General features: G+C 49.9%; 2 protein-coding genes across 8 annotated transcripts in view; both read right to left on the reverse strand.

Annotated features, from left to right (window-relative positions):
- Nucleotides 1–4,257, reverse strand: part of FBXO21 (F-box protein 21) — a 46,525-nt gene extending 42,268 nt beyond the window's left edge. For 2 of the 5 annotated variants that reach the window (XM_045887550.3, XM_045887549.3), the window contains exons 1-3: nucleotides 3,985–4,254; nucleotides 2,952–3,087; nucleotides 60–154 (exon numbers count right to left, since the gene is read on the reverse strand). In XM_045887550.3, coding sequence (XP_045743506.1) covers nucleotides 60–154; nucleotides 2,952–3,087; nucleotides 3,985–4,223 — 470 coding nt within the window. In that variant the 5' untranslated portion in view covers nucleotides 4,224–4,254. Of the gene's footprint in view, nucleotides 1–59; nucleotides 155–2,951; nucleotides 3,088–3,984 lie in introns of all 5 variants that reach the window. The other 3 variants (XM_064578454.1, XM_064578453.1, XM_064578455.1) reach the window with 2 other exon arrangements.
- Nucleotides 4,258–15,724: 11,467 nt separating this feature from the next.
- The window catches only part of NOS1 (nitric oxide synthase 1), a 174,135-nt gene continuing 165,579 nt past the window's right edge, over nucleotides 15,725–24,280 (reverse strand). For all 3 annotated transcript variants that reach the window (XM_045887548.2, XM_064578460.1, XM_064578459.1), the window contains 4 exons: nucleotides 23,835–23,983; nucleotides 22,375–22,569; nucleotides 21,677–21,795; nucleotides 15,725–20,666 (listed from right to left, as the gene is read on the reverse strand). In XM_045887548.2, the coding sequence (XP_045743504.1) occupies nucleotides 20,651–20,666; nucleotides 21,677–21,795; nucleotides 22,375–22,569; nucleotides 23,835–23,983 (479 nt within the window). In that variant the 3' untranslated portion in view covers nucleotides 15,725–20,650. The remainder of the gene's footprint in view (nucleotides 20,667–21,676; nucleotides 21,796–22,374; nucleotides 22,570–23,834; nucleotides 23,984–24,280) is intronic.

The following is a 24,280-nucleotide window of genomic DNA, read 5'->3' on the forward strand; positions in this document are numbered from 1 at the left end:
TAATTCTGGGCATTATTAGAATGAACAAAAAACAATCCCTGCTAAAACGTATGACTTACCTTCCTTCCATATTTAGGATACACACCAATTCATCCTCAAAAAATATCTCTGGTCCCTCAAGATTCTCAATGTCACTAAAACCGTTACAAGGGACCTATGAAGAAGACATATACAAACAGGCCTCAATAACAGGCAATAATCTGTCACTCTCACACACAAATCTGAGTTGCAAACAATGATGCTCATGTGCATGGAAGTGCTAACAGCTGTCCTACACTATCCTGCACCACCCACCATGGGTGGAAAGTAACATGTGGAGTAACAATAATTTGTTCAGATCTTACAGCCCCAGTTGTAAATTAATTATATTTTCATAGTCTGGAATTTCTGAAATTACTCAGAGTTCTAATGTGAAGAAAAATAGCTCTGAAACAAGGATTAGAAATACAAAATATCGTAATTTACAACAGTGATTTCACGCAATTTATGCTGTACTCAAGCAGGAGCAGAGGACCAGAGAGAAGCCTAGTACTTTGGGCAACTCACTTAACCCACTGGGCCTATTTTCTCCTCTGTAAATTGAGGTGGTGGTACCAATAAGCTTTAAAATTCTATTACTTCTCCCATTTTGTTTTGAAAGTAGTTAGGAAATTTCATGTCAACCTGTGTGCATGCAGAGAACACACGAATATAAGGGTCCTGAGCCAAAGTAATCATCCGCCCACAGATCAATCTTAAGTCTATTCCTGCTATATTCAAAGTCCTTGACATACTTCTAATTAGGCAGTGGTACAGGGAAAGAAGGAGCTAAGGAAAAAATACAGTAATTCATCATTATTAGACAAACACACAGGCTGTTAAAAATGCACACAAAACCAGCTGGACTAGAAACAGGATGCAAATTAGTAGCCCATGACCAAGTGCATCAAATACATCTAGCACCCAAATATATGTGTGTGCAATCACATTTGTACCAGTTTTAAAATTTGATATGAATGCTTTTGGCCAGGGCATGGCTTATCCAGAACAGAACAGAAATTCTGTCCATCTTAGTATCAACAAAAATTTATTTATAGAAATGAATTACACTAGGGGCTCCTCAGTCAGTTAAGCGTCCCACTCTTGATTTCGGCTCAGGTCATGATCTCAGGGTTCTGAGATCAAGACCCACGTCCGGCTCTGCGCTTAGTCTGGAATTAGCTTGTGTCATCCCTGCTCCCGCCAACCACCTGCTTGCTCTCACTCTGGCTCCTGCTCTCTCTTTCTCTCTCAAATAAATAAAATCTGAAAGAAAAAAAGAAAGAAAGAGAGAGAGAAAGACAGACAGACTGGAAGAAATGAATTACATGGGGTATATCTAGTTTTATTCCCCACAGGGGAGTAAGTTCAAATTTGTCCAAAGTTCAAATTTTCCCTTTCAAAACTTGAAAAGTCTTGAAAACAATTCACATGTATGAACTCCATTTAGTAATATTAATTAAAATTAGAAAATAGGAATTAATCAGGGTGCCTCCTCGCTAGCCCAGTCAGGAGAGCATACAACTCTTGATCTTATGGTTGTAAGTTCAAGCCCCATACTGAGTGTAGAAATTACTTAAAAATAAAATCTTGGGGCGCCTGGGTGGCTCAGTCCTTAAGCGTCTGCCTTCGGCTCAGGTTATGATCCTGGGGTCCGGGGATCAAGCCCCTCATCAGGCACCCTGCTCCAAGGAAGCCTGCTTCTCCCTCTCTCACTCCTTGTTTGTGTTCCCTCTCTCGCTGTCTCTGTCAAATAAATAAAATCTAAAAAAAAAAAAAAAAATCTTAAAAAAGAAAGGAAGAAAGTAAGAAAAGAGGAATTAATCTTCAGTAAACCAGGATGGTAAAATAAATCAGAGGCACCTAGCTGGCTCACTCAGCAGAGCATGCGACTCTTGATCTCACAGGGTCCTAAGTTCAGGCTCCACACTGGGCATACAGTTTACTTAAAACAAACAAAAAACCCCAAACCCAATCAGACTGGCTCTATTTCTAGGCCCTCAATCAGAAGTAAATTTAAGGGGTGCCTAGGTGGCTCAGTTGGTTAAGCATCTGCCTTCGGCTCAGGTCATGATTTCAGGGTCCTGGAATTGGGCCCCGCGTTGCATCGGGCTCCCTGCTCAGTAGGGAGCCTGCTTCTCCCTCTCCCTCTGCCATTCACTTGCTTGTGCTCTCTGGCTCTATCTCTCTGTCAAATAAATAAATAGTATCTTAAAAAAAAAAAGAAAAATTTAAAATATCAGTGTGAACTACTTCCCGGAATTACAAAAAGTTAAGAATCATGACCTAATATAGAAACTTCTGAGACGCTTTGTGGGAAAACAAAACAACTACAAAAACCCATGCATTTCAGCAACATTAAAAAAAAAAAAAAAACTTTTCAGGGATAATGAATGCAAGATAATTTAACTGAGGTAGTAATACTTCTGATTTACAGATAGCTTCCAATCCTCTGTTACCTTAAGAAACAATGCTATTCACTAGTGGTTAGTTAGAACTTGCAAAGCCAGAGAAGAAAAACCGTATTAATTTTGTCAACCCTTCTGGGAAAGCAACTGGGCAAACGAAATCTGTAGTGTTCGATCACTGATGATCCCCTACCTCAAGCGGGGGCTGTGAAAAATATGTTTAGCCTCCTCCAGGAAAAATAATGCTGATCTGGATTCCCTCTACATTGTGCTGCGGGTCCCTCCCTCCCTCTCCACCCCCATCCTCTCTCTGGCTTTAGAAAAGTAAAGCTGGCAGGGACAAATGGCTTCGTGTCGTTGGATGGGAGGAAAAGGACACAATGACTCTTGCGGCCATCTAAGTGAGTCAGGGATTGTGAGAGAACTGAAAAAGGAGTATCAGAAAGCTGGATGAGCTAATGCCTACAGACCCAGACACACACCACTAGCAGGCAAAAGCGGGGAGCTACATCAACGGATCCTTACGTGCTCTGAAAAGAACCTCTTTGAGAATGAGGCTACAATCTTCCGGGCTTCTAACCCAGCTTTTTGCCGAACTTTATACTCCTCCAACCAATTGACGTAGTCGGTGGGGCTGTAGTGTTTCATAAGGGAAGGCCACCTACAAGGAGAGAAACACCCTCTCAGCTTAACGGAGACTCAAAGGCAGACACACGAACCAAAGACAGCCTTGAGAAACAGGGAAAGCAGTTAGTGGCACCAGGGGCCCTGGCGGTGACCCTAGCTCAAATCTCCACCCGGCACGCAGCTCGCGGCGTGACCTTGGCGTAGCAGTAGGAATGCTCCGTCTCCCCTCCCCATCTATAAAATGGGGACAGTTGCAACAACAATAATAGTGACGACAAGGGCTGCTAACATTGATCGCGCGCCTCCCAAGGGCCGGGCCCTGTGTAAATAAATGCTCCTTACACATCATCTCATTTAATAACCGCAGTAAAAGGTAGGTCTGATTATCACCGTGTAAACTCGATGAATGAGGCGCAAAAGAAAGGGAAGTCGCTACCCCCCCCCCCCAAGGTCATACGGCAAGTGTGCCACGGCCAGATTCATCCGGGGTCCCACACCGAAATCTGTGCTCTCCGCCCGCAACCGGGCAATGCTGCGTCCGCTTCCTCCGAGGGCTGTTAGGATCACTGCATCGCCGGATCCATGTAAACATTTTAGCTCGGAGTCGGGCACAAAGAAGCGCGCAGGATGGATCAGCAGCGATCCTACCGTCGTCACCCTCTTTGGGGGGCCCCCGGCTGCCGGGCGCTTCCCGATGCGCAATTTGGGCAGCGGCGGGTCCGCGCGGCGTGGACCCCAGGGGCCCGGGGAGCCGGCGGCCTGGAGGCCTTTGTCTGTCGGTCCGCGGGCAGGGGTCCGGGGGTGGCCTCCGGGGAGAGGGTCCGCGCGCGGGCAGGGAGGCGGCGGCGTGGGCCGGCCAGGCCCGGGCCCGGGGGGCGCGGGGCGGGGGCGCGGGCGGCGGGGCGGCGGGGCGGCGGGGCGGCGGGCTCACCTCACCCGGAACTGCTCCTTCCACACCTTCCCGCTACTCTGGCACAGCTCGCGCAGCCGCCGGCAGGTGCTGGAGACGCGGCCGATGTCGGCGGCCGTCAGCGAGCCGCTGCACAGGATGTACTCCAGCACCTCGCCGGGCAGGTTGACGAGGCAGCTGAGGCCCGCCGCCTCGGGCGCGGCCTCCTCCGCCAGCGCCGGCACCACCTCCATCGCGCTGTCGACCGCTGCCGCCGCCATCTTGTCCGCGTACCTGGGCCCGCCGCGCGCGCGCGCCAGGGCGCCCCGCTTCGCCCCGCCCACTCGCCTTGAGGGGCGGGCGCACGGATCGCCCCGCCCGCGCTCTTGGCCACACCCCCTCGGCCCGGGCTGAGGCCGGCTGAGCGAAGCCGGTTCTTGCCAACTGCGCGGTGGGTCCGAGAGCTGCGAACCCGCGGTAATAGCAGCATCCAACTTTCTTGTGTGTCCGGAGCGCTTCCTGTGCGTGAGCTCAGCGGTCCTTCCCAGTAACCCTATCACCTCTTATCTCCCCGAGTTACAGATGGGGAAACTGAGGATCGGGGAGCTAAACGGACTTGCTCACAATCCCGTGTACTAAAGAGCCGCTTGACTTCTGCTTGACTGCGCTCTAAATATTCTTGAGTTGGGGCTGTGCCGATCATTTTACATTTCTTTCTCCTCTATTAGAGCCCTCTATGATGGGTGCTGTAATTATACCCATTCTAGGAATACGGAAAGCAAGGCTCATAAAGGTGGGAGTCACTGGTTCAAAGTCACAGACACAAAAAGTGGTAGAGCCTGGCTTTGAACCCTTAAAGCAGGAATTACCATCCGGGTAATTCAGTGCCTACACCAATAATAATAATAATAATAATTATATTATTAATAAATATCAAATAAATATTATTATTTTTAACCCGGGGCCCTGTGCTGTGTGCCCTGGGGATACAGATGTGAGTGATATGGTGTCCTTGCCTCACAAGAGCTCTAAGTCCAGTTGGGGGGACACATAGGTATAGAACGATGGGTCTACTGTCAGTACATGGGAGGCTCAATAAGGCCCCCACCCCAATTTGGAAATCAGAATGCCCTGAAAATATTGAAGTTGTAAAGTTAACTCTCAATGGATGGTGTTAAGCCATCCATGGCTCCCTATTGCCCTTAGAAATGAATCCGAAATCCCCAACATTGTTGCAAAGGGATAGTCCCCTGTTTACCTCTCCTTATCTATCTGAAGCCATTCTTTCCTTCACTAGTCACATCCCAGCCAGCCTGGTCTCTTTCCTTCCACTTCTGGCCTTCACAGGTATGCTGGTCCCACTGCCTGGAATATATTTTGTGTTAGAATGTCCTCCTTCTAGCTACTCCTCCTCTTCCTCCAGGCCTTAGTTTAACCTCTCCAGATGACCTCCCTTCCCTCACCTCAGCCCCACTGTCCCACATAGGATTCCTTCCCAGCATTTTTCAGTCTTGTCGTTACTTACTGAATTAATTTATAACTGTCCAACCTTCGTCTTTCCTGCTGGATCAGAAGCAACTTCAGCATCAGGACTGTATTTGATTCACGGGTGGGTGCCCCGTGACTTGGCTCAGGCCCCATACATAGCAGATCCTCAATAATTGTCTTTTATTTGCATTATCCAACCAGCTGTTTAGCTAGAGCAGGTCAGACTTTCTGAGGGACAGTTTCTCATCTGTAAAATGGGGATAATAATAAGAATGCTGGCCTCCTGGGATTGTCATGAGAATTCAGTGAGTACATGGAGATAAAGTGCATAGAACAGAGCCGGACACAGGGAAGGTGCTGGATAAAAGTGTGTCGTGGGGGGATGGGGAAATACTGCTTCATGGGTACAGGTTTTATTTTGGAGAGATGGCAATATTTTGGAACTAGATGGAGGTGGTAGTTGCACAACATTGTGAATGTACTAAATGCCACTGAATAGTTCATCTTAAAATGTTTAATTTTAGGAGCACCTGGTGGGCTTAGTCAGGAGAGCATGGGACTCTTCTTGATCTCTGGGTTGATGCCCACAACTCTCTCTGCAGCCCAGTTCACTCCTCTGAGATCTAGACTCGCTTAGCTAACTGCTCACCCGACGTTCCCTTTGGGTCCCTAAAACTCAATGTGTCCAGGAGAAAACACACATCCTCCAGCAACTTCTCCTTGCCCTCCCCCAGTGGTTCCTGCCTTAGGAAAGGCCACCCATCCATCCATTTCTGCAAAACTAGAAGTTGTGGCCATCCTTGGCACCTCTTTCTCCCTCACCATCTCCATCTGAATGACCAATAGAGGTTAATTCCTCTGTGCCTTGGTTTCCTCCTCTATAAAATGGGGATAACAACAGATCTTCCTATTAAATGAAACAATGCATATATGTCAGTTACTATTGCCGCATGACAAACCCAATACTTAGTGGGTGTAAAACAACCTTGTTTTTGTGCTCTTGATTTTGTGGACCAGGAAGTGGGGAAGGTCTCAGCTGGGCAGCTCTGAATTGGAATGAGGTGGTGGCTCCAGATTCCATGCTCTCAAGCACAGCACGTACTTAACTCTGTCAGATCCTACAGGGCCTGGAAAGAGGGTTGGGATCTTAAGTGTGCTGGGAAGCACTCTCCATACTTGAATGCCCAAACAGAGGTTATGTTCTCTCTGCTTCAGTTTCTTTGAGAAAACTCTTTTTTTTGGGGGGGGGGGGGATAAGGAAACAATTTTCTTCTCTAAAAGGTCACTCTTAATAGTTATCAATCTGTCTCTCTCTCTGTTTCCTTAGCCATGGTCCCAGTCCATGTCCCAGCATGGCCCCTAAATATTCCCCTGGCTTTCACCCTGGCCCAGAGAATGTGAAAATCAGCCCCAATGACACTCAGACTTTGGTAACCAAAGTTTTCAGCCCATTAGGTAGAAGGCAGACCCCATAGCTGCACAGGGGATTGGCAAGCTGTTCCCATGAACAACTATTGTTTTCTTATCAATGCCACCCAGGCCCTCCTTCTCACCCCCACCCCTTTTTTTTAAGTATTATCCCCAGCCAGCACAGAGCCCGATGCAGGGCTCAATCCCACCACCCTGAGATCAAGACCTGAGCTGAGATCAAGAGCAGGTTGCTTAACCAACTGAGCCACCCACGTGCCCCTCCTTTCTCCCATTTCTGATCAAAGATGACGAAGATACCGTCAGGAGAAAAAAATTAAAATCTCCTGCCAATCCAGAAAAGCCTCTCCACAATTCTAGAAAAGAGTGGTCTTAATAGTGAATAAGCAAACTAGACCTGAGGCACAGCGTGGGTCATCTGCTAATGAGATTACAAAACGGAGAGAAATCCCACGCTTTTCATATATAGCCAAGTACTGCCTCCCAAACATGCTCTCAAGATTAAGGCTAACTTGTCCTTGGGTAGAAAGACCCGACACATCTTTCCTAGTTCATCCTAAACTCACTTGGTAATCGGGGTACACATTGTGCTGGATAATTGCCTTTGTCTCAAGGAAATAATAAAACTTCTCATCTTTACGATAAGCAGGTGGTTACAGCTTGGAACAAGTTGCTTAGGCTAAACCCCCACGGTCCCAGGGAGTTAGGGACACCATCTTCCTTGATATTTGCATTTCAAAGAGGCTCCTCAGGCCCCTAAGGAAAAAACATTCCTGGGATGTGCTACTGGCAAGAGGCTTGATGAGCCCTTAAAAAAGATCTGTGGGGACGCCTGGGTGGCTCAGTCAGTTAAGCACCTGCCTTCAGCTCAGTCATGATCCCAGGGTCCTGGGATGGAGTCCCATATCGGGTTCTCTGCTCAGCAGGGACTCTGCTTCTCCCTCCGCCCCTCCCCCTGCTCACGCTCTCTTTCTCTCTCACTCTCTCTCTCTCTCAAATAAATAAATAAATAAAATCTTAAAAAAAAAAAAAAAAGAAAACATGATGCTAAGTGAAAGAAGCCAGCCACAAGGGACAAATATTGTATGATCCCACTTATGTGAAACATCGAGAATAGGCAAATTCATAGAGTTAGAAAGTAGATTAATGGGCGGGCCTGGGAGGGAGGAGGCAATGGGGAGTTACTGCTTAATGGTAATAGAGTTTCTGTTCCGGGTGATAGAAAATGTTCTGGGGGCGCCTGGGTGGCTCAGTCGTTAAGCATCTGCCTTTGGCTCAGGTTATGATCCCAGAGTCCTGGGATCGAGCCCCACATCAGGCTCCCTGCTCTGTGGGAAGCCTGTTCTCCCTCTCCCACTCCCCCTGCTTGTGTTCCCTCTCTCGCTGTGTCTCTGTTAAATAAATAAATAAAATCTTGAAAAAAAAAGAAAAAGAAAAAGAAAATGTTCTGGATGTTCTGGAAATAGATACTGGCGACAGTTATAAACCATTGTCCTTTATATTTAAGATTTATTTACTTATTTGAGAGAGAGAGAGAGAGAGAGAAAGTATGCGGGGGGCGGGGGGAGGGGCAGAGGGAGGGGCAGAGAATCTGGAGCAGACTCCCCTCTGAGCATGGAGCCCAATGCGGGGCTCAAGCTCCTGACTCCGAGGTCATGACCTGAGCTGAAACCAAGAGTTGGAGGCTCAACTGACTGAGCCACCCAGGCGCCCCCACCATTGTCCTTTATACCATCGGATTGTATACTTAAAAATAGCTAAACGGTAAATTTTCTGTTACATACAGTCTACCATATTAAAAAAACAGCAAAAGATTTACATACATATCAAAGAGACAGAGGAAAGATTTACACGCACACAGTTTCTCAAGGAAATGCTCTAAGAAGGGAAAAAGGGAAGGAGTCTCTTTCTGCTTGGGCAACAGGGAAATTTCTGAACAATTTACCCCGTAGTACCCTCTTCCCAAACTGCCGACTGTATTGAACAGAGAGCCAATCCCCACAGCCCTACCTCCTCCTTAAAATTACCTAACACAAGTCCAAATCCCAGCCTAATCCCCTCTGGCCCCGGATGCCCCCTCCCTGCCCCAGCAAGCGAATAAACCCATCTTTGTGGATCATCGCATATGGTGTAGGTCTGGTTATCTTTGGCTAGAGGGTTTCAATATTCCTCTCCCAAGAGATCTCTACGACCTAACTAGAGAGACCATTCCCACAGCCCTCACCATCTTCAATGCCTTCAAAATACGTATACAAACTCTTTCTCTTCTGATCCATCTCCCCAGACTCCGTCCCACCTGAGGGCCTTTGTTAATTCCGTTCTTTTTTTTTTTCCTGGAGGGCCGGCTTCCCAGTTCCTAACTCAAGTTTAGATGTCCCAACTCAAGCACCGTGTCCGCAGAAACACACACTGGGGGGACTGTGCCCTCAAGGGGTCCCCTTCCATTCATTACACACTCCCAAATTGTCATAGTACACACACTGTACTATTGTGTGAACTATTGTGTGAACTATTGGGTTCACTCACCGGCATGGGCAGATCCAGCTTCCGTGGGGCCTGAAGTTTATACTGTTTGGAGGCCCTATTTTAGAAAAGGAAGGCATCAAGATGAACTCAAAAATGAACAGGGGTTGGGGCGCCTGGGTGGCTCAGTCGTTAAGCGTCTGCCTTTGGCTCAGGTCATGATCCCAGGATCCTGGGATCGAGTCCCGCATCGGGCTCCCTGTTCGGCGGGAAGCCTGCTTCTCCTTCTCCCTCTCCCACTCCCCCTGCTTGTGTTCCCTCTCTCGCTGTGTCTCTCTCTGTCAAATAAATCAATAAAATCTTAAAAAAAAAAAAATGAACAGGGGCACATTTGGGTAGAATGAGAAAAGAAGGGGCCTTGAAAGGGTCTTTCCAAGTGAGGGGGCCCTGGAGTTAAGCTTCATTAGCTCCACGGGAAACACATCTCTTCTTCTAAAATGATGACCTTCATGACAGCAGGGCCTCTGTCCGATTTTGCTCAGATATTTACTGAATGTACGGCTAAGGTATGTGAGAGGGTGTCACCCTATCCTACAGACACTTCTTCAGACCAAAGAGCACCCCCTACCCCCCCCAAGCATGCTGGGCTTGCTCCCTTAGGCCGCCTCAGTCACGGGGCTGATGAGACCTTCCCCAACCACCTTCTGTAAACTCTCCGTCACTCTGCTGTTTTTCTCCAAAGTTACTTATCACCATTTATCATTATGACATACTCCTTCAAAAAAATTACCGTCTCTCGCCTTCCAACAGAATGTGAGACCTCTTGGTTGACGTCCAATGTCTACAAAAGGGCCCAACACGTAGTAGGTCCTCATTATATTTCTAGTGAATAAGGGATTAATCCCGTAAATGCAAGTCAGTTCAGCTGGTTGTAAATTGCACGGGGCGGGGGTGGGGGGGGTGGGCGTGAATCTTTAGGGCTAGAGAGCAGACTAAGGCAGGCTGAGTAATGGCCCCCAAACACGTTCATATTCTCACATCCCTGGAGCCTCTGATTGTACTATGAGGTGTGTGTTTTCTTCCAACACCACCAAGCAATCCTCCAACACTAGTTGGGTGTCCTACAATGCAACCCAATTCTGACATTGTCTACTTGGAGACCCCACGGGTTCAGGGCTCAGACTGATAAAACTGTCCCCCTCTCTCCCACTTTAGCAGATACTTAGAAGCAGAGGTTGTTACCTGTGGTTCTGATTGGCTATAAATCAGAAGTTCCCCCGACCTCTTCACCAGTTTGATTAATTTGCTAGAATGACTCACAGAACTCAGAAACATTTTACTTCCTTGATCACCGGCTTATGACAAAAGGATGTAACTCAGGACCAGCCAGATGGATGAGATGCATAAGGCAAGCTTTGGGGAAGAGGCCTCAGAGCTTCCAATGCTTTTTGAGCATGCTACTCTCCCCAAATCTCCACGTGTTCACCAACCTGGATACTTCCGAATCCCGTCCTTTTGGGTTTTTTTGGAGGCTCCCATTACAAAGGCATGATTGATTGACTTATCGGCCACTGGTGATTGATTCCACCTCCCTGCAGGTCAGGAAGGGTGGGAAGGAAAGGGAGGGAAAGTTCCAACCCTTTGATCATGTGGTTGGTTCCCCTGGCAACCAGTCCCCATCCTCAGGTGCTTTTCATAAGTCAATTCATTCACATAAACTCAGGTGTGGTGACAGGAACAACGAGAATTTATCCCTCTTATCACTTAGGAAATTCCAAGGATTCTAGGAACTTTGTGCCAGAAACGGGGGTGAAGACCAAATATATATTTTTTATTCTAAATCACAGTACCACAATTACCTTACATGGCAAAAGGGACTTTTAATTAGGTTAGGAATCTTGAGATGGGGAAATTTTCCTAGACAACCTGGGTGAGCCCAATGTAATCACAGAGGTCCTTAGGAGAGGGGGACAGGAGGGTCAGAGGCAGAGAGAGGAGGTTGACAATGAAGGCAGAGGGGAGTGATGCTGGTCATAACCCAAAGAATGCGGGCAGCTTCTACAAGCTGGAAGAGGCAAGGAAACCTATTCTCCCCTAGAGCAGGGGGGAATCAGAAACTAATGCATATTAAATGCTCATTTTGTATCAGTTTTCCATTGCTGCTGTAACAAATTACCACAACGTTCTGGCTTAAAACAAAGCAAACTTACGATCTCCCTGCTCTGGGTATCAGAAGTCTCTGATGGGTTTTACAAAGCTAATCAGCAGAACTGTTGCTCACAGCCACATGACCCCAACCTCTGCTATAGTAATGCAGTGTGCCAGGGAGATGATGTCGTTGGTTGGTACTCAGAGTTCAGTGGCAAGAGGTAACAAATATATAGAGGCAGATAAAACATGCGCATACTATTGCAAAGCAATACCCCCAATATGCCAAGTGATTGGTACAGACAGCTGAAAAGACGATTTTGCCTCCAACCCTCAGCAAGAGAAGTGGGATTGGCATTGGTGGAAGAGCAGGGTGGGCTTTCCAGGTAAGGGGAGTTGCAGAAATAAAGGCTAGGCAGGAGGAAAGTAAAAGCTGCCTTTAGAACCATCGGGGTGGGGGGAACCCACAGACAAAGCTTTGCGTGGATCGGTGGAGGACACGGAGATTGAGAAGGCTGCCTGCCTCTGGCCAGAGCATGCGCTGAATGCTGGCTGGAGGGGTTAGCCCTCCTCCCCTGCTCCCTGGTGGCACCGAATGCCTTGTAGAAAATGCATGATGGTTAAAAGAGATGTTTCAAGAGGGCAGTTTGGGGGCAGTGTGTGTTTTTCAAGGAAGGCGAAGCCACCAGCTTGGAGGAAAAAGGAACAGGTGTCTCTCTCCCCACAGATTGGCCTGCAGCTTTTCTGCTAATAACTGCATTTCCCTTAGCGACTCCTTTCAAAGCCTTCAAACCCAAACTGATTCAACTACTGCATACTGTTTAATCGAGGCCACAGATACTACACCTTGAATTTATGGTGGGACTCAGAGGCTTTCCTGTGCTTCGTGTCTTTTCCCCACCGCTTCCCTGTGAGACCAGAAATGGGAGCAGAGGAAAGGCTCATAACTCTTGAAGATCTCAAATTTTTGGAGACCATAAGGAAAAGCTAGGAGAGCGAGGCTTCTAATATCAGCTCCGAGTTCAAGAGGAGGAAAAAACTGAGAGGCAGAGAGACCAGGACACCAGTCCCCTCCTTTCCCCCCATCCCCAAGTCAAGCAGTACAAAAAGATTTGTTGTTGTTTTTTTTAAATCACTTTACTAATTACTCAGGCCTAATTGTCTGCTATTTGATTAACTTAATCTTATTTTCCTCCAGAGGCCATTGCTAAAGTGATTTCCTTTTAGTGATGTGGGTTCCAAGCTCTGTATTGATCCACCGATTGTAAATTTTCCCCCTGGTTTTGTTCTCTCTGCGATTTTGCCAAGGGTACAATGAAGGGGGAAAAAAGTGCATTTTTACTATTTAACTGACTGTGAGGCCCATATTCTATATTGACTTGCAATCGCTAGAGAATCCATTCTTCCCCTTCCCCCACTTGTTTCCCCCCACCTTCTCCTTTGGATTTGTGGTTGGGAAGGTTCTGTTTTGGTGTAAACTGGGATTGCCCCCCTCCACCTGGTTGCCAGGCAACGCAGCCAGCCCAGTCAGGATGCATATAAATGTTAAATTGTTGCCAGCCACCTCTGGAGGCTGGGCCTGTCAAAACTCCAGTGCAGGTGGGGGTGGGTGAGGGTGGGGGCGGTGCTGGTTAAAAATTCCGAAGTCAAACCTTATCCCCAGCGAGCGCTAATGAGCAGGTAGAGGGAGAAGCCCAGGAATTGGCTTTTAAATTAGTGTCTTCTGTGATGACAGGTGGTCTGAGGGGGCTTAAGGATCCCAGGGCTGAACAGCAAATGGCAAATTACATCAAGAGGGAGCCGTTTAAGCTTCAGTAGGAGAAAAAAGCTGAGAACACTCAAAGCTGGATGTTAGTTTATTTACTCATACATAGGATTATTCTATTCTATTCTATCTTATCCTATCCTGTTCTATGTGTGTCGAATATATTAATTCATTTAATCCTATTGCAATGCAACGAAGTTGAAACAATCACAGCCGACCTGACAGTGAAGAAAGAAAGATACAGAGAGGTTGAGTAATTCATCCAATGTTGCACAGCTACGAAGTGGCAGAGCCAGGACTTGAACTTCAACAGCCTGGGGCTCTTAGCAGTAGCACTGGGAGGTGATGAAGAATGCAGATTCTCGAGCTGACCAGTCCCGAGTTTGAATTCTACCTCTAACATGTACTAGTTATGTTCACCTTGCATAGACTGCCTGATCTCCTTGTGCCTCAGTTTCCCAAGTTTTAAATCAGAGAGAGTAATTATACATGTCCAAGTATTCCCATGAAGACTGGCATTTAATCACTCTTAGCTGTTATTTTAGTTAATTTCTGTGGGGCAGGGTAGAGCTGGATACTGACGGGGTTCTCTGGTCCTACCCCATCTCTGACCCGCATCTCAAATTTGAACTTGGGCCTGAGGCTCAGGGATGGGGTGCAGGAGGCAGGAATGGTATGTGGGGAATGTCTGAAGTTGGGTAAATTATTTTGTAATTTAAAAGGCTATCTGGCGGTTTGTGCTTTTTGGCCAGGAAATAGGCGTGAATGTCAAAATGGTCACAGCATCCAAATGGCCATGTCCAGAAGGGCATGACAAAGCCTTGGGGGCTCCCACCCTCTAGTTTATCCTTTTGTACTCACCACCCTGTCAGGGCATTTGGGGTCAGCTCCTCTTCATCTGTCCTTTTAGTGCTTTTGAGGCCCCTTCCATTTGTTTTTTTTAAAGATTTTATTTATTTATTTGACAGAGAGAGACAGTGAGAGAGGGAACACAAGCAGGGGGAGTGGGAGAGGGAGAAGCAGGCTTCCTGCTGAGCAGGGAGCCCGATGCGGGGCTCGATCCCAGGACCCTGGGATCATGACCCAAGCCGAAGGCAGACGCTTAACCGACTGAGCCACCCAGGCGCCCCGTGGCCCCTTCCTTTTGGAACTGGGTCTGAAGCCAGCTAGGAATTAGGTTTTTAGGGTCCTCAGGGTTGTGTATACAGGGAAGCAGGGCTGGGGGTGAAGGTGGTACAGTTTCTTTGGGGCCCACTCAATGGATGCAGCCACGATGGGAACAAAGGTGTTGGGGGCAGGGTGGAGAGGAAGCGGAGATGCTCCACCTGGATCTGCTCCAGGACTCAGGAACTGTTCCCCAGCTGGTGGGAGCACCCTCAGCAATCGGCCCTTTGGGGGTGGCTTCTACTTCAGGGAGTGGGCTGGTCTAGGACTGACTGATGGAGGGGTATGAAACCTGGTCTTCTGGCCCCAAATCATGGACAGCTCCGGAAGGTCACCTTCAGAATTCCCCTTGGGGTTGGCTGAAATTTCTGTTGCGACAATATGGTGGCTCAGGCTTTCCCTCCCATCAGGTGGACTGTTCCCCCTCCCCCCTCTCCCCTTCCCAAGACCACTACCCGATCAATCTCTGCTCCCTGTCTCAGGGTGGGCTTCCTGGGGGCACCTGGCGGGCCATAGCGGGCAGAGGTGGGAGAAATTCCAAGCAAATCAAACGAGAGACCACAGCCCAGGAAGTCAACTCCACTTTTTAATATTTTAACCATAATGCAAACAGGCATAAGTAGACTTTTGTTGAATTCCATCAAGTTAGAAGATGAGGACAATGCAGAAGGAGAGCATGCAGTGAACACAGCTTGGACAACCTCGCGAGGAGCGTGGGGCGGGCGTCAGTCCTTGGAGGAAGGTGCCGGAGCGCACGGGACACTGGGCGGACATTAGCAGCATCGAGAGCTCAGAGGTAGGGGGACGTCCGAGTTTCTGACAGTGTGTGTGTGTATGTGTGGTGACATGTGACACCCACTCTGCCCACCTCCCCAGCTCCTCAACCCCAAATGGAAACGCACTGGTACAGCAAGGAGGAGACGGCCAACTGCATTCTCTCTCTCTCTCTCTCTCTCTCTCTCTCTCTCTGCCTTCCAGGAAACCACTGCTGAGCCTGGAGTGGGTCCTGCGATCACAAGACAGCACAACACAAGGAAGACAGGGCAGAGGCAGGGTGCACGGCATCGGGCCTCGGTGGGTAGTAATCAGAGTGATGCCAAGAGCACAGCATCTTATCAAAATGGAACTGTCATCCTTTCTGTCTTGGGAGGGAATTCGTGAAACCACTTTATCATCATCCCCCCCCGCCCCAAATCCTTTGAGTCTCAGATAATGGAAACAAAGCCATCCTCTGCTGACTCCAGAAGGACCATGATTGAAGGGCCTGGAGTAGCCAGGAGATATTCTTTTGCCCTCAGGGGACATCTGGCAATATCCGATGTCACATTTGGTGGGGGTGGGGTGGGGAGGGACGGCTACTGCTTCTGGTGGGCGGAGGCCACCTGCCTACGATGTCTGGACCAGTGTCAAGTCTGGGCACTTGGATGTCCTGGAGTCATTTTCTAGAAGACTATGGAAAGCTGCATCTCAAGGCAGGTTTGCTCTTGCCTGCCAGGGCCACCTCGTTAAGAACGGTCTCTGTCCTGACCGGACGGACACAACTTGCTTGTTTAGAACTGTTCAGGTCTTCCAGGACAGAACAGAATCATAAACAAAGGTGTATTTACCCCAGACCTCCTCCCTTGCATGATTGCACGTGGCTCTGACAAGTAGTAACAGAGAATAGACTCAAGACCCATGTTCCAGGGGTGAGAGTTTACCTAGGTCCTCATGCAGGTCTGAGACTCATCAGTGTTTGGGGAGAGGCGGCTTTTGCCACCAGGTGGGGACCGGCGGTGGATCGAGGACAGGGTGCATATGACAGAAAGAGGAGAGACCAGGCTGGTGTCAGCCCCAAAAGGTCAGATTCAGGTTCATGGTGACCATCTGTGTTGAGTTCGGGGGGGTGGGGGGTGGGGGCAGTGACTCTCAGATCCATCTTCCCCCATCCCAGCCCCTGGCTTTTAATTCTTGAGTCAAACAGGACATTTAGATGCAGGAAACTTGACAAGGGTTGGGAGACGTCAAGGAGTATGGACAAGTCATATAGGATGCCCAGATGAATATTTTTTTCTCCTTGTCACCTGCAGGAAGTCTCAGATTAACTTGCCAATTCAGACAGAAGGCTTTGGGGGTAAGGTGGGCATGGTGACATGCTGGAAGTCAGGGCAGTGGAGATGCAAATATACAAGTTAACGGTTGGCTTCACACAAAATCTTAACCCCATAGTTTTCCCGATGGCATGAATGGCCAGCGCATGAGGGGTGAATGGGCCCAGACATCTGGCTTGCACATCCTGGCAGAGGGACTGTTGGTTTGCCTGCCATCTGGGTCAGAAAAATCTCACTTGTTTTGGACTTAGGGCAAAACCTGACCTCCTTTTGGAAGTCCAAAGCAGGTGGCTGCTGAGAATGTGCTTGGCAAGAAAATCCTATGTTCTAAGGCCAATGTCTAATTGGCCCGGGGTCGGTTTTCTTTCCTTGCATCTAGGCCTGGCTGGACCTTGGAAGGATGCACCCTGCTGGCTGGGGGAGAAGCTGGCTATCATGTCAGCAACTGCAAACTCATCTTTCCCTCGAGGCTGTTTTTTTTTCTCATGAGACTCCTTTCTCAGCCTAAAGGTAAGACTCTTAACTTTCTCATCTGTTCTTCTCCCCAACAGATAAGTCTCCAGGTCCTACTGATTTAACCCCTGGAGTGGCTTTATCATTACACCTGACTCTTCCCTCATTCCAGCCTTGGTTATTGCAACATTCTACGGCCGGTTCAACAGACCAGCTGTCCATACTCTGTGCTACAGCCAGAAGATTCTTTTCTAAGCACAACTCCAATGACCTTATTTTTCCCATGTGAAAAACGTTCCTAGGGATACCCTGCTGCCTGCCAAATAATCTAAATTCCTTGACATGCGCTCACCTGTCCCAAAGAGCGGGTCCCTGCTCACCTTCCCAGCATCTGGCTCATCACCTTCAAGCCTTCCAAAACTGTGCCTGAAGCCAGCCCCCATTTACTGCAACATACTCCTGCCTGTGCCTTTCCTCCCTCTCTTCCTACTTCCTGGAAATCTTATCTCCTCAGACCTGCAGGTGGAATCCACCCATTTCTCAAACCTCAGACATTTATGTCGATTCTAATTGTGTGTCTACATACGAGATCTCACTGTCTACAAACAGAAACTGTTCTTTGCTTCGTACTCTCCACTGTGCCTTCCGCATACAGGTATTGGTGAAGTGGAAAAGGAAAATTTGAAAGCTTCAATGGGGCAGGGAGTATAACTGGCTATTTTATGGGCATTATCTCATTTAGCCCCCTTTGCTATGTAAGTGGACATGTAGACTCGGAAAGGTCAGAGTTAGCGTCTGGACTCAGGGCTGCTTCCAAAGACTCCATTTTGGTGGGTCTGAAGCATTTCCCTGAACGGAAGGATACCTGGCTGTCTCACTCCGTAGAAACCAAGCGGGAAAATACTCCTCCGCTCAGGGAGTTAAATTACCTCTGCTCCTTTCCTAACACAAGGTGCTGGCTTTGGATTCACAGTGACGAACGGGGGGCATGACCATGTCAGCTCTCCTGTAGAGGGGGATGTGTCCTTCCTCCTGGCCAAACTCACTTTTGTTAAATTGAGTTGGAGTCACTGCAGGCCAGTTCAAGGGGGAGAGGGACAGAAAGGTCTGTAATCTAGGTAACCCCCAAATGCCCAATCAATCCTATTTTCCTGCTCACTTATCGTGGAGCCAAATTTTGCGCCTAGATTTGGCTACTGGGACTGAAATTAAAACCACCACAAGAGGGCAGCATTTACCCACCCTGGATCAGCGCTAAACCCTAAACCAGGACTCCACACTCTGCCTCTTGACAGGCTCCTTACAGGGAGGCTTTTCGTAAGAGGGGTTCTGGCAAATGAGAGAAATACATTGGACCAGTCTCCGGTCTTCGAGCGGGGAGTCCTGCAGCAGCTTGCGTTGGGTGTTGAAAGGTGTTTCCTTTAAAAACAAAAATCCTTCTTGGGAAGAAAGATGCATCCCGAGTCTATAATCACTGCTTTGGACTCCCTGATACATCAGCAAGCCTGCTACTGGAGGGGCAGGGGTGCATGAAGGAGGTGCCCAGCACACAGGAAGTGCACACAAGCACGTATTCGGGGGTGGAAAAGCACTCACACGCAGAGCTTGGTCTGGAGAGGAAAGCGCCGATGAGTTCCTCCTTGGATGAGGTCGGACAGTATAATTCAGGGTCTGGGGAGCAGGGATGTCTTAGCAAGTATCTCCAAAGGGCTCAAAGGGTTGAAAGAAAGCCCCTGGGGGGAAAGCTGCTAGGAGCCAGAACTGTGTATACAATGGGCCTCTGGAGCTCCAGGTTGGACAGGGTGGGGATGGGGGGCTGGGGGGGGGGGTGGGGGGTGGGGAAGGGGGTAGCCCGCCAAGGGCTTGTGCTTGGTCTCCTTGCCGTGGAAGCCCCAGCCAAAGGACACAGGATTAAAGGAAGGTGGGGAGGTGGTAACTGGAGGCAGCCCAGCTCTGCACTCAGGGGAGATGGGACCCCAGAGGGAGGGGGGCTGCCGTGGAGGGTGGAGAAAAGTGAGGTCCAGTTTGCCTTTTGCCTTTAAGAATCCCCTTCCTGGGGACACCTCTTTGGCAGCCCGTGAACTAAGGCCCTTCCAGAGAGGGCCAGGGTACTTTCTCTTTGGCAGCCCCCCAAACGGAGCATCAAGAAATACCCATTGTGCCGTACAGAAAGGTGATGCTGTCTCTCTGGATGACAAAGCATAACACAACAAAACAGAAGAACCCACTTGCAGAAGGCTTCCCCTCCAACCTGGGTGGGGGGGCCCAGGGCAGGCCCCTCTAGCAATTTCTTGGCTCTCTCCGGGCCTGCCCCTGATTTTGAGCACTTCTGGGGAGAGGGGGGGCCCTCCCAGCCCATTCATCCTGACTGGGTGGGCACAGTAGGTTGCCTGCTGTGGGGGGGAAGCGGGGTGGGGGGGGGAGTGTACTGACCCTGATTCCCACTGAAGACTGCACTGCCCATTTTTGATAGGAGTCAAGGTTCATTTGTCAAAATTATTTTATCAGGCTGGAAACTTGGGGGATCACTTTTAGAAGGCCAGGAGCATGAGGGCACCTCATTATGGCTTTCCTCTCCAACCTACCCAATTTACCGGCCTTCTGTTATTTCCTTCCTAGGGTGGAAGGGCCAGCCCCATTTGGGGCAATACAAAAAATAGCGATATTCTTCCTTGATACTGTTTCCAGTCTCTACCACTTTAAAGGCTGATCTATGCATCCTTTTTTTGCTTCATAACATTACAAGGGGGAACCGTGGACAAGTAACTTGCCCAAAGTCACCGGGGGGTCAAGATGGGAAGATTCTTATTTCCCGCATACTCCCTGGGACATTACCTCCCCGTCTTGTGGGTGCGATGGTCCAGGGAGGGCCAAATCAGGTGATCCCGTCTGGGGTGGGGCGGGGGGTAGGGTTGGTGAGGAGGTGTGCTTAATCCACGAGATGGGTTAGTTTCCCAGGGAGGGCTCCGCTAACTGGTACCAGAATCTAAACGCGACCAATTCCGTGAACCCCTTTTTGACGGAGCCTTCCCCCTTAATCAGCACACTCGCTTCTCCCCTGCCCTTTGTGACCAGGACAACGAGAACAGCTCCAAGGGTTTCAGGGACATGAGCACAGACAGAAAATTATGGACGTGTGGAGAACCAGGGTATGGTTCTTGGCACTGAAAGTCTGCAGGCCACACGCTTGTCCAGGCAAGAGGACAGATGGAGACCCAGGCCTGTCCCACACATGCACGCACGTGCACACATACACACACACCCCACCAGGACATCATCATAAAAAAGGAGAAGGGGGGGTGCTTCAGCAGCAGAGAGACCGGCTCAGACCCTCCTGACTGGTCCCTGCAGCCTCTCCAGGGGGACCCCAGAGCAACTGCCACGTTCCAGTGATGTCATGCACTGGTGATCTGCCCTTGTCGGGAAGAGAGAGAGGGGGAAACAGTTCTGTAAGAGCCACTGTGGATTATAAAGGCATTGCATTGCAGCAGGACAACTCAAGGAGAAAACCCAAGAGGGCCAAGGAAACCACCGAGGGGCGAGGACCCAGAAGAGGAAAAACCACAGCGACAGGACGAGAGGGACAGCGGGGGCCACGCGGGGTCCCGGAGGGAAGGTTCAGCAGTGTCCACGCTTATAAAACCTGCAGCTGCCCCACCGGGGCACATGGGATGGCCCCCCTGCCATCCGTCTGGGCAAGAGGATTCAGTTAGGAGCTGAAAACCCTGTGGGAAGACAGGGGGAAGGGAGTTAGTGCCAGGGAGGCCAAACTGCACTGTTTCCTTACGGAGCCACAGAGAAGCCACCAAACTCTGGGCACAGGGGCTTCACTGCCCCTTCCTCGGCAGGCTCCCCGCCTAGGACAGCACCTGGCCCCTAGCTGGGGCTCGTCTTGAATGCACGGACGAACTAACGAAGGAATGGATGAGTGCTTGCTCACCGACACAAACGGCCAGGAAGAGGGACAACGAAAGGGGCTTCCCGACACGCCGAAGGAGTTGGAATCTTAAAGGCAATACAGTGAGCCTACTGGACACAAAATATGTTTTGTATGTACGGGGAAAAAATGAGGCTGCTTAAGAAATGGGGTGTCTTCCCTATGCTGCCGAAAATGAGACAACCCAATTCCTACCTAGTTTAACATAAAAGGCACAAAGCGGTGGTTTGGAGGTACTCTGTGGGGGGGGGGGCATGGGGTGAGTGCCATTACCGTCGTGGTTGAGAGGTCCCGGCCTTAAGGTGAGGTTTAACTAGTGAGACTCAATCCAGTCTTGTGGTGCCTCACACTTTTCCCAGCAATTTTGAGAGAACCAGTGAGATTGTCAAAATAATACCAATTGGGATCTGCGTGGATGAGAACGCTCTGGGTAATCTGGGGGGTGTGGGAGGTGTTGGATAAAAGGGAGGGAGCTGCGGCGGGGAATACAGCTTCCCGGAGGCTGGAGCCGTTATTCCACTAGGGGGCGCCCCAGGCAGACGTGGGCATGCAAAACCAGGGTTCTCACACTTGGAGGGGCCTCAGAATCTCTGGAGGGCGCCTTAAAAACATAAACCTCGGTTCTCACTCCAGAGTTTCAGAGTCAGCAGGTCTGGGGTGGCCTGGGAATTTGCATTTGTAGCCCACTCTCCACTGTGGGAAAACCAGGGCAAACGAAGCCAGACATCCTCCAGCCATTAGGACTGGGAAAAGAGGGTTCTGCCCACCCCTCGAGCCCCTGGGAAGGAGCCTGCTTACTCATCGGTGTCTTTTTTGCTCTCCTCAATGAAGGCAATGGATTCAGATCTAAGGCGGTTGGTCACTTCATACGTTCGCAGGGTGACCCCGAAAATATCCTCATGGTACCGGTTGTCATCCTGGGGGACAGAAAAAGCCCTCAAATGCCAGCCAAAGGCAGGAGAGGGACAGGCATGCTGACAACCTGAAATGGAATGTCCCTTAAAAAGATGGGTTCTAAACAAACAAGATGTAACCCAGTGCCCCCTGGAGGACCTCTGACCTCCTAGCCCAGGTGGCAAAGAACATTTCAGTTCACATCTGAACTGGCACACCTTGGACAAAACTTTTTATGCAGTGTTCAACCTAGACAACTGCACAGGACAGTGCTGCAGCTTGGTTCTGGGGGCAGGAAGAGTCAGTTTCGGAAGGTTTCTGTCCAGCTACCCAGTGATCCACCCGCTTGTTATTTTCACACACCACAGCCCCCACCCATATTTAATACACGCACCTGCACACGCAACACCCAGTCCTCCTCCTTCTCTCTCAACTATGGTTTGGGACCACGGGTATCCTCTACCCTGAACCATAAGTGGGAAAATGGGAGCAGGCGGGGATGTCATCATGGCCCCTCTAATCATTGAGACAGGTGGGGTGAGGAAGAGGAGACAGGAACCAGTTGCTGACAAAGGGATCCAAGAAGCCAGCCTGTCACTCACCCTCAGCCTGCTGATGAACACGCCTGCATCCTCCGCTGAGAGTTTCCCCTGCTGGGTCATGATGCGCTGGATGGCTTTGAGGACATCGGCAGCCATGGTGACGTCCCCACAGACATAGATGTGGCCCCCTTGCTCCTTCAGGGCTCGGTACACTGATTCTGCCAAATGCTCTTGCAGGATGTCCTGCACGTACTTCTGCAGGGGGCAGGAAGACCCGTGAGAAGGAGCTGGGTCCTGGGCAGAGCCTGATACAGGTGACCCAGGGGAGCGGGAGGAGTGAGTAAGAGAAGGAAAGCCGATCCGAGGGTGTGCGAATGAGCTGCTCCCCGTGTTGGAGCTCAGCTGTGCTGAGGACCCTCTAGAAGGTCATGCAGAACACAGCCCAGAGCCATAACCCCAGGGGAGCACAGGGTGGGTCCCGATCTACCTGCTCCCTGTCCAATGGCCAGTGGTCCCCCCTGGGGTGTTAACACCTGTACTCTACTAGGTGCGGGGTACATCCTATCCTGGGGTGCCAGAGAAGCCCCAGGGCAGACAGCAAGAGATGGGAGAGGTGAGGGGCTGTCAGCTCACACCTGCACAAAACCAGCTGCTGCAGGAGGAGCTGGAGTAGAAGGTGGGCTAAGAGAAAGTGGGGTGGCTACAGGGATGTCCACCATAGCCTCCTGGGCATTTGCCTTATTTGTTCGGGATGCCTTCCACTTGTCTAGGAAACTGTCCCGGGGCGAGGCGGACACGAAGCTGCTATGTCCTGGCACGGCTGTCCTGCTTGTAAAAACACTGGTGTACTTCCACCCCAGCTGTCAGACGGCCACTGCCCACCCTCCGAGTGCCCACCCCACCCCAGCTGTCCCGGCCCCTCTCCTGAGACCCTCTGGATCTCCCCAACATCCAGGAGGAGCACGCTCCAGTCCTGTGGCCTGTGTCCATTCTGACTGGTAGCACCTCTTATGGACTGTTAGGTGTTTGGTTTTTTTTTAATTCATATTTAAAAAATATTTTTATTTTGGTAAAATATGCGAAACATATCACTTAACCATTTTAAAGTGAACAATTCAGTGGCATCTCGTGCACCACTGTCTTGTGCAACCATCACCCTATCTGGTTCTAGAACTTATTCATCACCCCAAAAGGAAATTCTGTACCCACGAGCAGGGACTCCCCATTCCCCTGCCCCCAGAGCCCCTGGTAACCCCAGATCTGCTCTCTGTCTCTAAGGATTCAGCTGTTCTGGATATTTCACATAAGTGGCATCCTACAATATGGGCTGTTAAATATTTTAAACTGATATTTTTTTGCTCCTGCTTCCTGAAATATAGAGCAATGTCCTGGAGGAGAATTCAGAACAGGTGAGGAGGTGAGTGGGGGTGGGATGTGCATGTGTGTACAAGCGTGTGTGTGTGTGTGTGTGTGTGTATCTAGGGCTGGGGTGTAGGGACTGTGCACGGGCCGGGGGTTACCTTTGGTTTGTCTGGCTCCCGGGAGTAGGCCGTGTACAGTTCTCTGAAGACCCCCTTGTTCTTGGCTTGTAGAGTCTCCTCCCTGTAGATGTGGTCTATCTTGGATTGCCGGCACCCGAACACCAGGACCATGGGGCAGGGACTCATTCCTGGGGACCAGGAAGATCTCACGTCACTCACGGCTCTGATGCCCAATTTGGGGGTGGTGGCTGGTGGTGCCAGGGGAGGGGGTACTGGGAACCTTCGTGCATGCCACATGGATAGAAGCACATGAACACTGGGACAGGTGGGGTGTATGTACTTGCTCACAAGTACACCCATGTATCCAGACGCACGCACCTGCGCACACCGAGGGACGTAGGTGAAATGTGTTCCGATTTTAGCACACCTCCTTTCTCTAGGTCTCAATCCTTCCTTCTGCCCCCCTGGCTACTTAGCATCCCCTG

This window comes from Mirounga angustirostris, unplaced genomic scaffold (assembly GCF_029215605.1).
Source record: "Mirounga angustirostris isolate CCGP_5_RB_7025 unplaced genomic scaffold, mMirAng1.0.hap1 SCAF_14, whole genome shotgun sequence".
Taxonomy (NCBI): Eukaryota; Metazoa; Chordata; class Mammalia; order Carnivora; family Phocidae; genus Mirounga; species Mirounga angustirostris.